The following is a 12,132-nucleotide window of genomic DNA, read 5'->3' as shown; positions in this document are numbered from 1 at the left end:
AACATTTCAGAATGCTGTGCTGCCAGCTTGTGAGCCTGAACAATCTCAACTGTTAGTCCAAAGACAGCTCTGATTCCCTCAGCAACTATTCCTTCAGCTTATTTTCATTCACACCAAACACAATCTGGTCCCGAATCATGGAAGATTCCAACGCAGAAAAATTACACGTTTTAGCGGTCTTCTGTAAATGTGATCTTAAGACAGCGTTCACAAATTTCATTCTTTCTGGGGCTGCAATGGCTATTGAATCTTCGAATTACTTTGTTAAAATTTTTACTGTCTGCATCGTTTGCACATTTAAACATATTAAACACAGCAATTGCTTCTGGCCCTGCCGCTGTGAGGAGCATTGCTACCGTACCTGAATCTGATTGATCTTCTAAATTTACTTAATAAGAGATTAAATTGTTGTTTAAACACTTGCAAGTTGCTGTCCACATCACCATGAAATCGGAGACTCTTTGGTGGCTTCAGTGACTAATACTGCAGTCTGGAAATTCTTCAAATCTCTGTGGCAGGCTGATGGTTTTTATTTTTCTCAGTGTTTAATACTTTCCCACTCTGGAACTATGTAATGTTCTTAAGAATACTTGTCGTTAAAGTTATAAACCATTTATTAATATCAACTGTGGGTAAACTCACTCCAATTTCTGTATTTTACAGTCCGAGTTCTGCAGAGCCACAGCCAGTATTTTCATTGCGTAATCTCCCAGTTTATTCCCATTCAGATCCAAATCCTTCAGTGAACTGTTTGTACTGATGTGAAGTTGGACGAATTAAGTAATGGCATGATGGGAAAATTGGTCAACTACTTGGTGCAATGTAAGAAAAGCTGACCAAGCTATTCCAATATGCCGGACCCCTGTAAGGCCTGCTAAGGCTGACTCCCCATAACTTAAAGCATGAATAAGATCAGAGAAGGTCAAGTTATTCCAAAATGCCGGACCTCTGTACATTCTGATAAGATTAACTCCTCATGACCCAGGGCTGGATGAGTAAGACAAGATAAGGTCAGGGATGAAGGAGTCACCGACCTTTTAATGTTCTATCAAAGGACAAGATAATGATATGAGTGATGAGACAGAGTCCTTGGAGGTCAGCAGGTTGTGCCTGTTTTATGACATTGCTCATGTTTCTACTTCTGATCAAATTCCTGACTAAGCTGTAGTCACGCAATCATGATAATGATAATGTATAAATACTGAACTGATTTTCTATAAAAGCGCAGACTTGAGGAGGAATTAGCAGTGGGTAACAACTGCTCGCTGAACTCAAGTTGCAGCCAATACTGCATGCAGTCTTTTTGTAAATAAAGACTTGTTATTTTGTCATAACGAACTTTGTTGAGAAGTCAAGAAGCAGGAAAATATTGACTTCTACACAGAGTGGAGGAGAGATCCTCAGCACAAGAATCTGAGAGGTCGTTCTCTAACAGCCTGGAGATCAGAGAAAAATAGCAGTGATCTTCAGAATACCATCATGAACAATAATAATCTCCTGGGTGGGAGACCCAACAATTTCCATTTACACAGAACATAAACCATATTGATGCTGAAAATCTGAAATATAAATAGAATATCCTGGAAATATTCACTGTTTCACTCTTCAGCGTTACTACCTGACCTGTTGACCGTGTTAAAGTCTCCTCCCATGATCAGGTTATGTGACTCAAAGTCTGGGGTCTGACCTAAAACCCGCCTCATAAATTTCACATTGCCCCAATTCGGAGCATGTATGTTCACGAGTACCACCCGCACCCCTCCAGGAATGGAGCTTTTAGTGGGGATGAGGATAATGACTGGGGATTGACTGATATTAAGACCGGAAGCTGATGATGTGACAGTGTGGACAGGGTTATGTAATTTAATCACAGTCCACAAAGGACCATTTGCATCTCTCCATTATAGACAATTTCTTGTTATGTAGCCTGACCGACACAATTTAGGAAACGCAAAGCAATGGGGAAGGACACCATGAACTACCATAGCCAGAATGGGGATTGAACCAACGATATCAGCATAATTGTACATCATACTCTAGCCAGCTAACCAACTCCAGATATAAACACTATTGCTAGAACCGGCCAATTAATGACAGGCAAGGGGAAGCCATCCACTGAGGCAGCACAGGCAGAATCATAGAATTGTCACAGAGCAGATGGAGGCAATTTATAATAATAATCTGTATTATTGTCAGAAGTAGGCTTGCCAAGGGGGTAGGTACATCATGGTGAGTGGGAAGCTGGAGGTGGTGCGGGTGGTACTCGTGAACATACATGCTCCGAATTGGGACGATGTGGAATTCATGAGGCGGGTTTTAGGTCAGACCCCAGACGAGTCACATAACCTGATCATGGGAGGAGACTTTAAAACTGTCATTGATACAGAATTGGACCGGTCAAAATCCAGGACAGGGAGGAGGCCAGCTGCGGCAAAGGAATTGAAGGAGTTTATGGAACAGGTGGGGGGAGTCAACCCATGGGAGATTTGCATGGCCAAGGGCGAAGGAGTTTTCCTTTTTCTCACATGTCCACAAGGTATACTCTCGCATCATAATTTTTGTTCTGAGCAGGGCACTAGTCCCGAAGGTGGTGGATACTGAGTACTCGGCAATCGCAGTGTCGGATCATGCCCCATATTGGGTGGATCTACGGGTTGGTGCGGAGAGAGGGCAACGCCCATCGTGGAGACTGGATGTGGGGTTGCTAGCGGACAAAGCGATCTGTGGGCGGGTTAACAAGTCCATCCAGAACGACCTGGAAACAAATGATATGGGGGAGGTCTCCGCAGCGACCGTTTGGCAAGATCAGAAGGCAGTGGTCAGAGGGGAATTAGTCACGATACGGGCCCACAGAGAAGAGGCAGAACGGGCTGAGAGGGATAGATTGGTGGAAGAGATACTCCAGGTGGACACGAGTGAACCCGAGTGAAGAAAGTGCAGTGCAGTCGGGGAAGAGTGGGTTGGCGCTACCAAACCTCTGCAATTACTACTAGGCAGCTCATCTAGCCATGATTAGGAAGTGGGGGAGGGGTTGGCATGGGAGCGGATGGACACGGCGTCATGCAAAGAGACCAGTTTGGAAGCACTGATAACGGCACCTCTTCCGTTCTCGCCGGCCCGATACTCCACAAATCCAGTGGTGGCAGCGGCTCTGAGAATCTGGGGGCAATGGAGGAGATATAAGTAAGTGGAGGGAGTATCGGTTTGGACCACAATTTATAAAAATCATTGGTTTGTACCGGGTAGGCAAGATGGTGGAATCCGGAGATGGCAAAGGACAGGAATTAGAAGTATGGAGGATCTATTTATAGATGGAAGTTTTCCCAGCTTGAAAGCCTTTGAGGATAAATTTGAATTGCCAGGGAACGGGTTTAGGTATTTGCAGATGCGAGACTTCCTGAGAAAGGAGGTGATGGAACCATCAATTCACGAGACACGTGCTTTAAGATATGAACAGTGGTTTTACTCTCCTTACTACAGAGCCAGCCTGTTACCCGTTGAACTCTCGGTGAACTGCCGGCTGGCTCTGGACACGGTTATTTATACAGCAGTCAAGGGGGAGGAGTCGTGGGCGGAGCCAAGGCTGGAGCCCTGTACAAACTCCTGAGCATTCCCAGAGCTACTCCCGCTAGTGGTCGGATAACGCTACTGCGCTTACAATGGTATTGGTAAATACAGTGTGAATTACTACGTTATATTCACTACATTCACCCCCTTCAAAAAGAATCAAGTCCGGCGGGGGTGATGGTCTACAAAGTAAGTCTGTCCGGTGGTCGAACTGCGGTGGCTGGATGGGTGTTGTGTGCTGGGGTACAATGGCGGACTCCAGGGAGGGTTGTGTCCGAGCTTCATACTCTTCTGGTTCGACCGGGGACTGGGGGCGTTGGGGGCTGGCCGGCGCGGGTGCACGGAACTGGTGGAGCGAGCTCGTGGGCTCAGGAGCGTGAGGGGGCGGCAGCATGGGGTGTAGGGTGAGGGGTCCTTCTGTGGGGGTAGAGGGGCCGCTGGATCCGGCGGATGCCAGATCCCGGAGGGATACTGTGTCCTGGCGGCCGTCAGGGAACTCGACGAAGGCGTACTGGGGGTTGGAGTGGAGCAGCCGCACCTTCTCAACAAGGGGGTCGGTTTTGTGTGCCCTGACATGTTTCCTCAGGAGTACTGGCCCGGCCTCTTCAGCCATGCCCGAAGTGAGACCCCCGTGGTAGTGCCCCTGGAAAAAATGAAGAGCCTCTCGTGAGGGGTCTGATTGGTCGCTGTGCACAAAAGGGACCTAATAGCGTGTAGCACGTCTGGGAGGACTTCCTGCCACTGGGAGACTTGGAGCTTTCTAGACCGGAGGGTCAGTAGGACGGTCTTCCAGACTGTCGCGTTCTCCCTCTCCACCTGCTCGTTCCCCCGGGGTTGTAGCTGGTAGTCCTGCTCGAGGCAATGTCCTTGTCGAGCAGGTACTAACGCAGCTCGTCGCTCATGAAGGATGAACCCCGGTCGCTGTGCACGTAGCTGGGGAAACTAAACAGGGTGAAGATGCTATGCAGGGCCCTAATGACTGTGTGGGAGGTCATGTCGGGGCACGGGATAGCAAATGGGAAATGGGAGAACTCATCTACGACGTTTAGAAGGTAAACGTTCTTGTTAGTTGAGGGGAGTAGCCCTTTGAAATCAATCGCGAGGCATTCAAAGGGCCTAGAAGCCTTGACCAGGCGGGCCCCGTCTGGTCTATAGAAGTGCGGTTTGCACTCCGCACAGATCGGGCAGTCCCTGGTGACCGCTTTTACCTCCTCGTTGGAGAAAGGCAGGTTTCGGGTTCTGATGTAGTGGGCGAGCCGGGTGACAGAGGTCGTTGTGGATGACTTTCAGTCTGTCAATCTGCGCGCTGGCGCATGTCCCGCGGGATAGGGCATCCGGAGGCTCGTTGAGCTTCCCGGGTCGATATTAAGATATCGGGCAGTTATGCGGGCAGCACAGTAACATGGTGGTTAGCATAAATGCTTCACAGCTCCAGGGTCCCAGGTTCGGTTCCCGGCTGGGTCACTGTCTGTGCGGAGTCTGCACGTCCTCCCCGTGTGTGCGTATGTTTCCTCCGGGTGCTCCGGTTTCCTCCCACAGTCCAAAGATGTGCGGGTTAGGTGGATTGGCCATGCTAAATTGCCCCTAGTGTCCTTAAAGTAAGGTTGGGGGGGGGGGGGGGGGGGGGGGGGGGGGGGGGGGGGAGGCTGTTGGGTTACGGGTATAGGGTGGATACATGGGGTTGAGTAGGGTGATCATTGCTCGGCACAACATCGAGGGCCGAAGGGCCTATTCTGTGCTGTACTGTTCTGTTCTAATATCATAGCTATAGGTGGAGAGTTCGATCCTCCACCGAAGAATTTTATCATTTTGCCCCTTTGCGAGTTATCAAACATAAAGGGAACCGATCTTTGGTCGGTGATGAGGGTGAACCTCCTACCTGCGAGGTAGTGCCTCCAGTAACGAATAACCTCCACAATGGCTTGTGCTTCTTTCTCGACTGAGGAGAGTCGAAGTTCTGAAGCGGTGAGTGTACGGGAGAAAAATGCGACTGGTCTCCCTGCCTGATTTAGTGTGGCTGCTAGAGCTACCTCTGAGGCGTCGCTCTCAACCTGGAATGGAGTGGATTCATCCACCGCCTGCATGGCCGCTTTGGCGATGTCCTCCTTGATGCAGTTCAAGGCCTGGCGTGCCTCAGCTGACAGGGGAAATCGTGTGGCCTTAAAGAGTGGGCGGGTTTTGTCCCCATATTGAGGGACCCACTGGGCGTAATAGGAGAAGAAGCCCAAGCACCGTTTGAGGGCCTTGGGGGAGGGGGAGTTCTAAGAGGGGGCCCATACGGTCCGGGTCTGGGCCCAGGACTCCGTTTTCCACGACGTAGCCGAGGATGGCCAGTCTGTTTGTGCGGAAAACGCATTTCTATTTGTTGTAGGTGATGTTGAATTTCTGTGCCGTCTGGAAAAAACGGTGGAGGTTGGCGTCGTGGTCCTGCTGGTCATAGCCGCAGATGGTGACATTGTCCAAGTACGGAAACGTGGCCCGCAGCCCGTACTGGTCCACCATTCGGTCCATTGCTCATTGGAACACCGCAACCCCATTAGTGACGCCGAAGGGGACCCGGAGGAAATGGAAGAGGCGGCCATCGGCCTCGAATGCCGTGTAGTGGCGGCCCTCCGGGCGGATTGGGAGCTGGTGGTATGCAGACTGCGGATCCACCGTGGAAAAGAGCCGATACTGGGCGATCTGATTTACCATGTCTGCAATCCTGGGGAGGGGATACGCGTCGAGGAGCGTGAATCTATTAATGGTCTGACTATAGTCGACAACCATGCAGAATTTTTCCCCGGTCTTAACGACCACCACCTGAGCTCTCCAGGGACTATTGTTGGCCTCTATAATCCCCTCACTGAGAAGCCTTCGGACCTCTGATCTGATAAATACCCTATCCTGCAGGCTGTATCGCCTGCTACGAGTGGCTACGGGTTTACAGTCCTTTGTGAGATTGGCGAAGAGAGGAGGGGGGAGATTCGCAGCGAGGCTGCAGATAGTGAGTGGGGGCAGGGCCCCGCCGAGGGTGAGGCTCTTAAGGTTACACTGAAAATCTAGGCCTAGTAAGAGTGGCGCACAGAGGTCAGGCAAAACGTAGAGTTGAAATTTTGAGTAGCTAGCGCCTCGGATTGTGAGTGTCGCGGCGGTGTGCCCCTGGATCTGGACAGAATGGGAGCCTGAAGCGAGCGAGATAGTTTGCCGCACGGGGAAAACGGGTAGCGCACAGCGTCTTACCAGGTCTGGGTGTATGAAGCTCTCAGTGGTCCCGGAGTCAAAAAGGCATGGCGTGTTGTACCCGTCGATTTGGACCTCTGCCATCGAATTTTGCAGATGCTTCGGGCGTGATTGATCCAGGGTGACTGCGCCGGGTTGCGGGCCACGTGACGAGCGCCCGGGGAGGTCGTACTCTTCCGATGAGTTGTCCGAGCATGGAGATGCTGGTCGGGCCCGTGGATCGCACGTGGCGGGCGGCAAAGAAGATGGCGTTCAAGATGGCGGCCCCCATGAGTCGCACGTGGCCGGCCGCGTGGTGGAGGTTTTCCAAGATGGCGGCCCCCATGGATCGCACGTGGAGGGATTGGGGCATAGGCCGCTGCGTTTCGGGCCCCGCGGCTGTGGGGAGCGAATACTTCGTGCCGCTGGGGAGGTGGAAGCTGGGGCCCTTTTTGCGAGGCACACTCTCGCGTAGTGGCCTTTCCGCCCGCAGCTGCTGCAGGTTGCGTTGCGGGTCGGTTAGTGCTGCCGCGGGTGCTGATTCTGGCCGCAGAAATGGCAGGCACATAATTAGACCTGAGGCCCGCTACAAAAACATCGCGTACAGCAAGTTCTCTGTTCAGCCCAGGTAACCGCTTGATAGTTACAGTCATTAGATAGATTATTGAGCTCTCTTAAAAATTCGGTGAGTGATTCTGTAGGCCGCTGGTGGTGAGTTGTGAACACATGGCGTGTGTAAACTTCGTTAATGTGCCTTACATACATCTTATCAAGTATCGCTAGCGCTGCAATATATGAACCGGCCGAGTTTAGTTGTGTAGAGATTCTGTGGCTCACCCTCGCGTGCAGTGGATTTAACTTCTGCTCCTCTGTTGTTTCGGCTGTGCTCGCTTCTGCCAGGAGGGCCTTAAAGCACTGCAGTCAGTGGGAGAAGATTTCTTTTGCCTCTGCATCCTGTGGGTCGAGTTCCAGGCGTCCAGGCTTGAGGGCTGATTCCAAAATCGATCCTGACTGTTCTTAAGTAGATTAATTTGTTGGAACCATCAATTCACGAGACATGTGCTTTAAGATATGAACAGTGGTTTTAATCTCCTTACTACAGAGCCAGCCTGTTACCTGTTGAACTCTCGGTGAACTGCCGGCTGGCTCTGGACACGGTTATTTATACAGCAGTCAAGGGGGAGGAGTCGTGGGTGGAGCCAAGGGTGGAGCCCTGTACAAACTCCTGAGCATTCCCAGAGCTACTCCCCCTAGTGGTCGGATAACGCTACTGCGCTTACAATGGTACTGGTAAATACAGTGTGAATTACGACGTTACATTCACCACAGAAGGTGCCAGCCTTTCCGCTGCTGCCGCCACGGGGGGATATAGGATAGAGTAGTCTCCAGTACCGGAGGCGGAGGAAACTGCAGTGGAGGAGCTTAAGGGCAAGTGGGAGGACGAGCGAGGAGGAGAGAAAGAGGCGAGTCTGTGGGCGGATGCCCTAAGCACGGTTAATACCTCCTCATCATGTGCCAGGCTTAGCCTGATACAATTTAAGGTAGTGCACCGGGCACACATGACAGCGGCTAGGATGAGTAAGTTCTTCGGGGTAGAGGATAGGTGTGCGAGGTGCGCAGGGAGCCCAGCAAATCATGTCCACATGTTCTGGGTAGGCCCGAAGCTTAAGAGGGTTTTGCTCAGACAATGCCCATGGTGCTAAAAACACGGGTGGTGCCAAGTCCGGAGGTAGCAATCGTTGGAGTGTCGGAAGAGCCGGGAGTTAAAGGGGCGAAAGAGGCTGACGGCTTGGCCTTTGCCTCCCTGGTAGCAGATACTGTTAATGTGGAGGGAGTCAAAGCCCCGAGTGCAGAGACCTGGGTTAGTGACATGGGTGGGTTTCTCAGTCTCGAGAAGATAAAGTTCACCTTAAGAGGGTCAATGGTCGGGTCTACCCGGAGGTGGCAGCCATTCGTCAACTTTCGCAGAGAAAATGAAGATGCCAGCAGATACAGTATTCTGGGGGAGGGCCGGAGTGTTGTTTTATGGTTGGGGTGTGTGAAGATTGGGATGGGGGGGGGGGGGGGGGGGGAGAGGGGGAATGTTTATTATACCATGTTGATGTCATTGTTAATGTTATTTTTATAAAAATGTTTAAATACTTTAATAAAATATATTTAAAAAAGAAGTAGGCTTACATTAACACTGCAATGAAGTTACTGTGAAAAGGCCCAAGTCGCCACAGTCCGGCGCCTGTTCGGGTACACTGAGGGAGAATTCAGAATCTCCAATTCACCTCACAAGCACATCTTTCGGGACTTATGGGAGGAAACCGGAGCACCCGGAGGAAACCCACGCAGACACGGGGAGAACATGCAGACTGCGCACAGTGATCCAAGCCGGAATCGAACCTGAGACCCTGGTGCTGTGAAGCAACAGTGGTAACCACTGTGCTACTGTGCAGCCCACTTTAATCAATTAATGGTGTCTGGACTGGCTCTCCGAATGAGCAATTCACTCGGTGTCATTTTCCTGCCTTCTCCCATTAAACCTGCCCCCGTAACCCGGCTCATTCTTTCTTTTCAGATAACAATCCCATTCCCTTTGGAATGCTTCAAGTGAATGTGTCTCCACCACACTCAGAAAGTACATTCCAGACTCATTGAGGGGGAAGCCCCGGTTCAGGTAATGCTGGCGCCATACTTCAAGGCAGCCAATGTTACTTTCAAAGTCAACAGCTCTGGAGGGACCAGCAAAGGAGCGCTGGTTACAGACTGAAGGACTGTCTTGGCAGGAAGTGGATTAAAGGTTACTCTCTGATTTACTGGTGCCTGCCTGGGAACGCTCCTCGGATTGTGAGGGAAGTTCTGTTTCCTCAGGATGAAAGGAAAAGACCCATGACAACCCTCCTAGATCGCACCCCACCTTCTGGACTCGCCACCACCCATGCCAAATACGCTCACCGGCCTGACTACCCTGGTGAAAAAAAAGTCAGGTGTGGCTTCAATTATTCAATTCTCCTCCCCTTGAATGAACGGAACCTTTTACTCTGCATTTTTTTTACATTGGTGCCTCGTTGGAAGGTGGGGCGAGAAAGGTGCTGCTGCGTTTCAGGGTAAATAGCTAGGAGCCGTGTGCCAATCTGACTCCGATTGCCACCCAACTCAAGTTATGGTTCTTAAGCTGACACTGATAGTAAGTGTTTATTCATTATACAAGGAGCAGCGAGTCCTCATTCTGCAACTGGACCCTCGACATTCTGACCCACAGACAACAATCAGCAAGAATAAACAACATCTCCTCCACAATAGTCCTCAAAACCGGGACCCCGCAAGGCTGTGGACTTCACCCCCTACTATACTCCATGTATACACATGACTGGCTGGCAAAACCTGGTTCCAACTCCATCTACAAGTTATCTGATGAAATGACCATAGTGGGCCGGATCTCAAATAGCGATGAGTCAGAATACAGGAGGGAGATTGAGAACCGAGTGGAGTGGTGCAGTGACAACAATCTATCCCTCAATGCCAGCAAAACTAAAGAGCTGGTCATTGACTTCAAGAAGCAAAGTACTGTACACACCCCTGTCAGCATCAACAGGTTGAGGTGGAGATGGTTAGCAGCTTCAAATTCCTAGGAGTACACATCTCCAAAAATCTGTCCTTGTCCACCCCCGTTGATGCTACCACCAAGAAAGCAGAACAGCACCTAGAATTCCTCAGGAAATGAGGGAAATTTCGGATGTTCACATTAAATCTGACGAACTTTTACAGTGGCACCATAGAAAGCATCCTATCTGGCTGCATCACTGCCTGGTATGGCAACTGCTTGGCCCAAGACCACAAGAAATTTCAGAGAGGCGTGAACACCGGCCAATCTATCACACAAACCTCTCTCCCATCTATGACTCCATCTACACCTCCCGCAGCCTGGGGAAAGCGGGCAGCATAATCAAAGTCCCCTCCCACCCGGCTTACTCATCTTCCAATTTCTTCTATTGGGCAGGAGATACAAAAGTCTGAAAACACGCACAAACTGAGTCAAAAATAGCTTCTTCCCCGCTGTTACCAGACTCCGAAACGAACCTCTTATGGACTGACCTGATTAACGTTACACGATGCAGATGTTATGTAGTTACATTGTGTACCTTGTGTTGCCCGATTGTGTATTTCCTTTCTTTTTTTTTCATTTCATGTACTTGATTATCTGCTGAGCTGCTTGCAGAAAAATACTTTTCACTGTACCTCGGTACACGTGACAATAAACAAAAATCCAAATACAGAGCCCAAAATATGCAGTTAGATATCCAGTTATTACACACATTCTCAGTCTGATACTTTCTTCAGTTTCTGCATTTTAGAGTCCGGATTCCTCAGTGCCACAGACAATAGTTTCACTCCTGAATCTCCCAGTTTATTATTCCTCAGATTAAGATCCGTCAGTGACTGGTTTATACTGAGCACGGAGGCGCGATCCTCAGCACAAGAAGTTGTGAGACCATTAGCAGACAGACTGGAAGTCAGATTGAGAAAAATAACGGAATCAGAGTAAATCACCAAAATGTTTCAGAATACCATTGTAATTGACAATAAAGGAAAAATGAAAATCGCTTATTGTCACACGAGTAGGTTTCAAATGAAGTTACTGTGAAAAGCTCCTAGTCGCCACATTCCGGCACCTGTTCGGGGAGGCTGTTACGAGAATCGAACCGTGTTGCTGGCCTGCTTGGTCTGCTTCCAAAGCTAGCGATTTAGCCCTGTGCTGAACTAGTACACAGGTTGAGACAGTCTACAAACACAAGTTCCATTTGTACAGAAGGCAAAATACTACTGATGCTGTAAATCAAAAATATAAATAGAATATGCCAGAAATATTCAGCAGGGCAGGCAGTACATTGTGAAGATAATTTGAGTTCATGTTTCAGCTTGATAAGCTTTAATAGAAATGGGAAATACCAGCAAATTTAATTCTTTTAACTGACAGGGAAATGGGGATTGGGGAGGGGTAAGGAACGAGCAAAATGCAGGAGTGATTAAATGACAAAGAATGATGGTGCAAGTCAAAATACCCATGTCCTTACACTGAATCATCCGTGAGGAACATGGGATGGTCCATGGCTCAGGAATGCAGATGTTGTTTTTTTAAATTTCGAGCATCCAAATAATTTTTTTTTCCAATTAAGGCAGAATTTAGCATGGCCAATCCACCTACCCTGCACATCCTTGGGTTGTGAGGGCAAAACCCATGCAAACACGGGGAGAATGTGCAAACTACACACGGACAGTGAGCCAGAGCCGGGATCGAACATGGGACCTCGGCGCCGTGAGGCAGCAGTGCTAACCACTGCACCACCGTGCTGCCCTCAGGAATGCAGATGTAGG

The 12,132-nt window shown here is 49.8% G+C and overlaps 1 protein-coding gene across 6 annotated transcripts in view; it reads right to left on the bottom strand.

Annotated features, from left to right (window-relative positions):
* LOC119967834 (NACHT, LRR and PYD domains-containing protein 3-like) overlaps positions 1 to 12,132 on the bottom strand; it is a 125,438-nt gene that overhangs the window by 30,278 nt on the left and 83,028 nt on the right. For 3 of the 6 annotated variants that reach the window (XM_038800870.1, XM_038800867.1, XM_038800868.1), the window contains one exon: positions 11,093 to 11,263. The exons of 2 other annotated variants lie outside the window; for them this stretch is intronic. In XM_038800870.1, the coding sequence (XP_038656798.1) occupies positions 11,093 to 11,263 (171 nt within the window). Of the gene's footprint in view, positions 1 to 10,924; positions 11,264 to 12,132 lie in introns of those variants that run through there. One more of the 6 variants, XM_038800872.1, reaches the window with a different exon arrangement.

This window comes from Scyliorhinus canicula, chromosome 6, assembly GCF_902713615.1.
Source record: "Scyliorhinus canicula chromosome 6, sScyCan1.1, whole genome shotgun sequence".
Lineage (NCBI taxonomy): Eukaryota > Metazoa > Chordata > Chondrichthyes > Carcharhiniformes > Scyliorhinidae > Scyliorhinus > Scyliorhinus canicula.
Note: the sequence above shows the minus strand (reverse complement) of the source record. Positions and strands in the feature narration are given on the sequence as shown.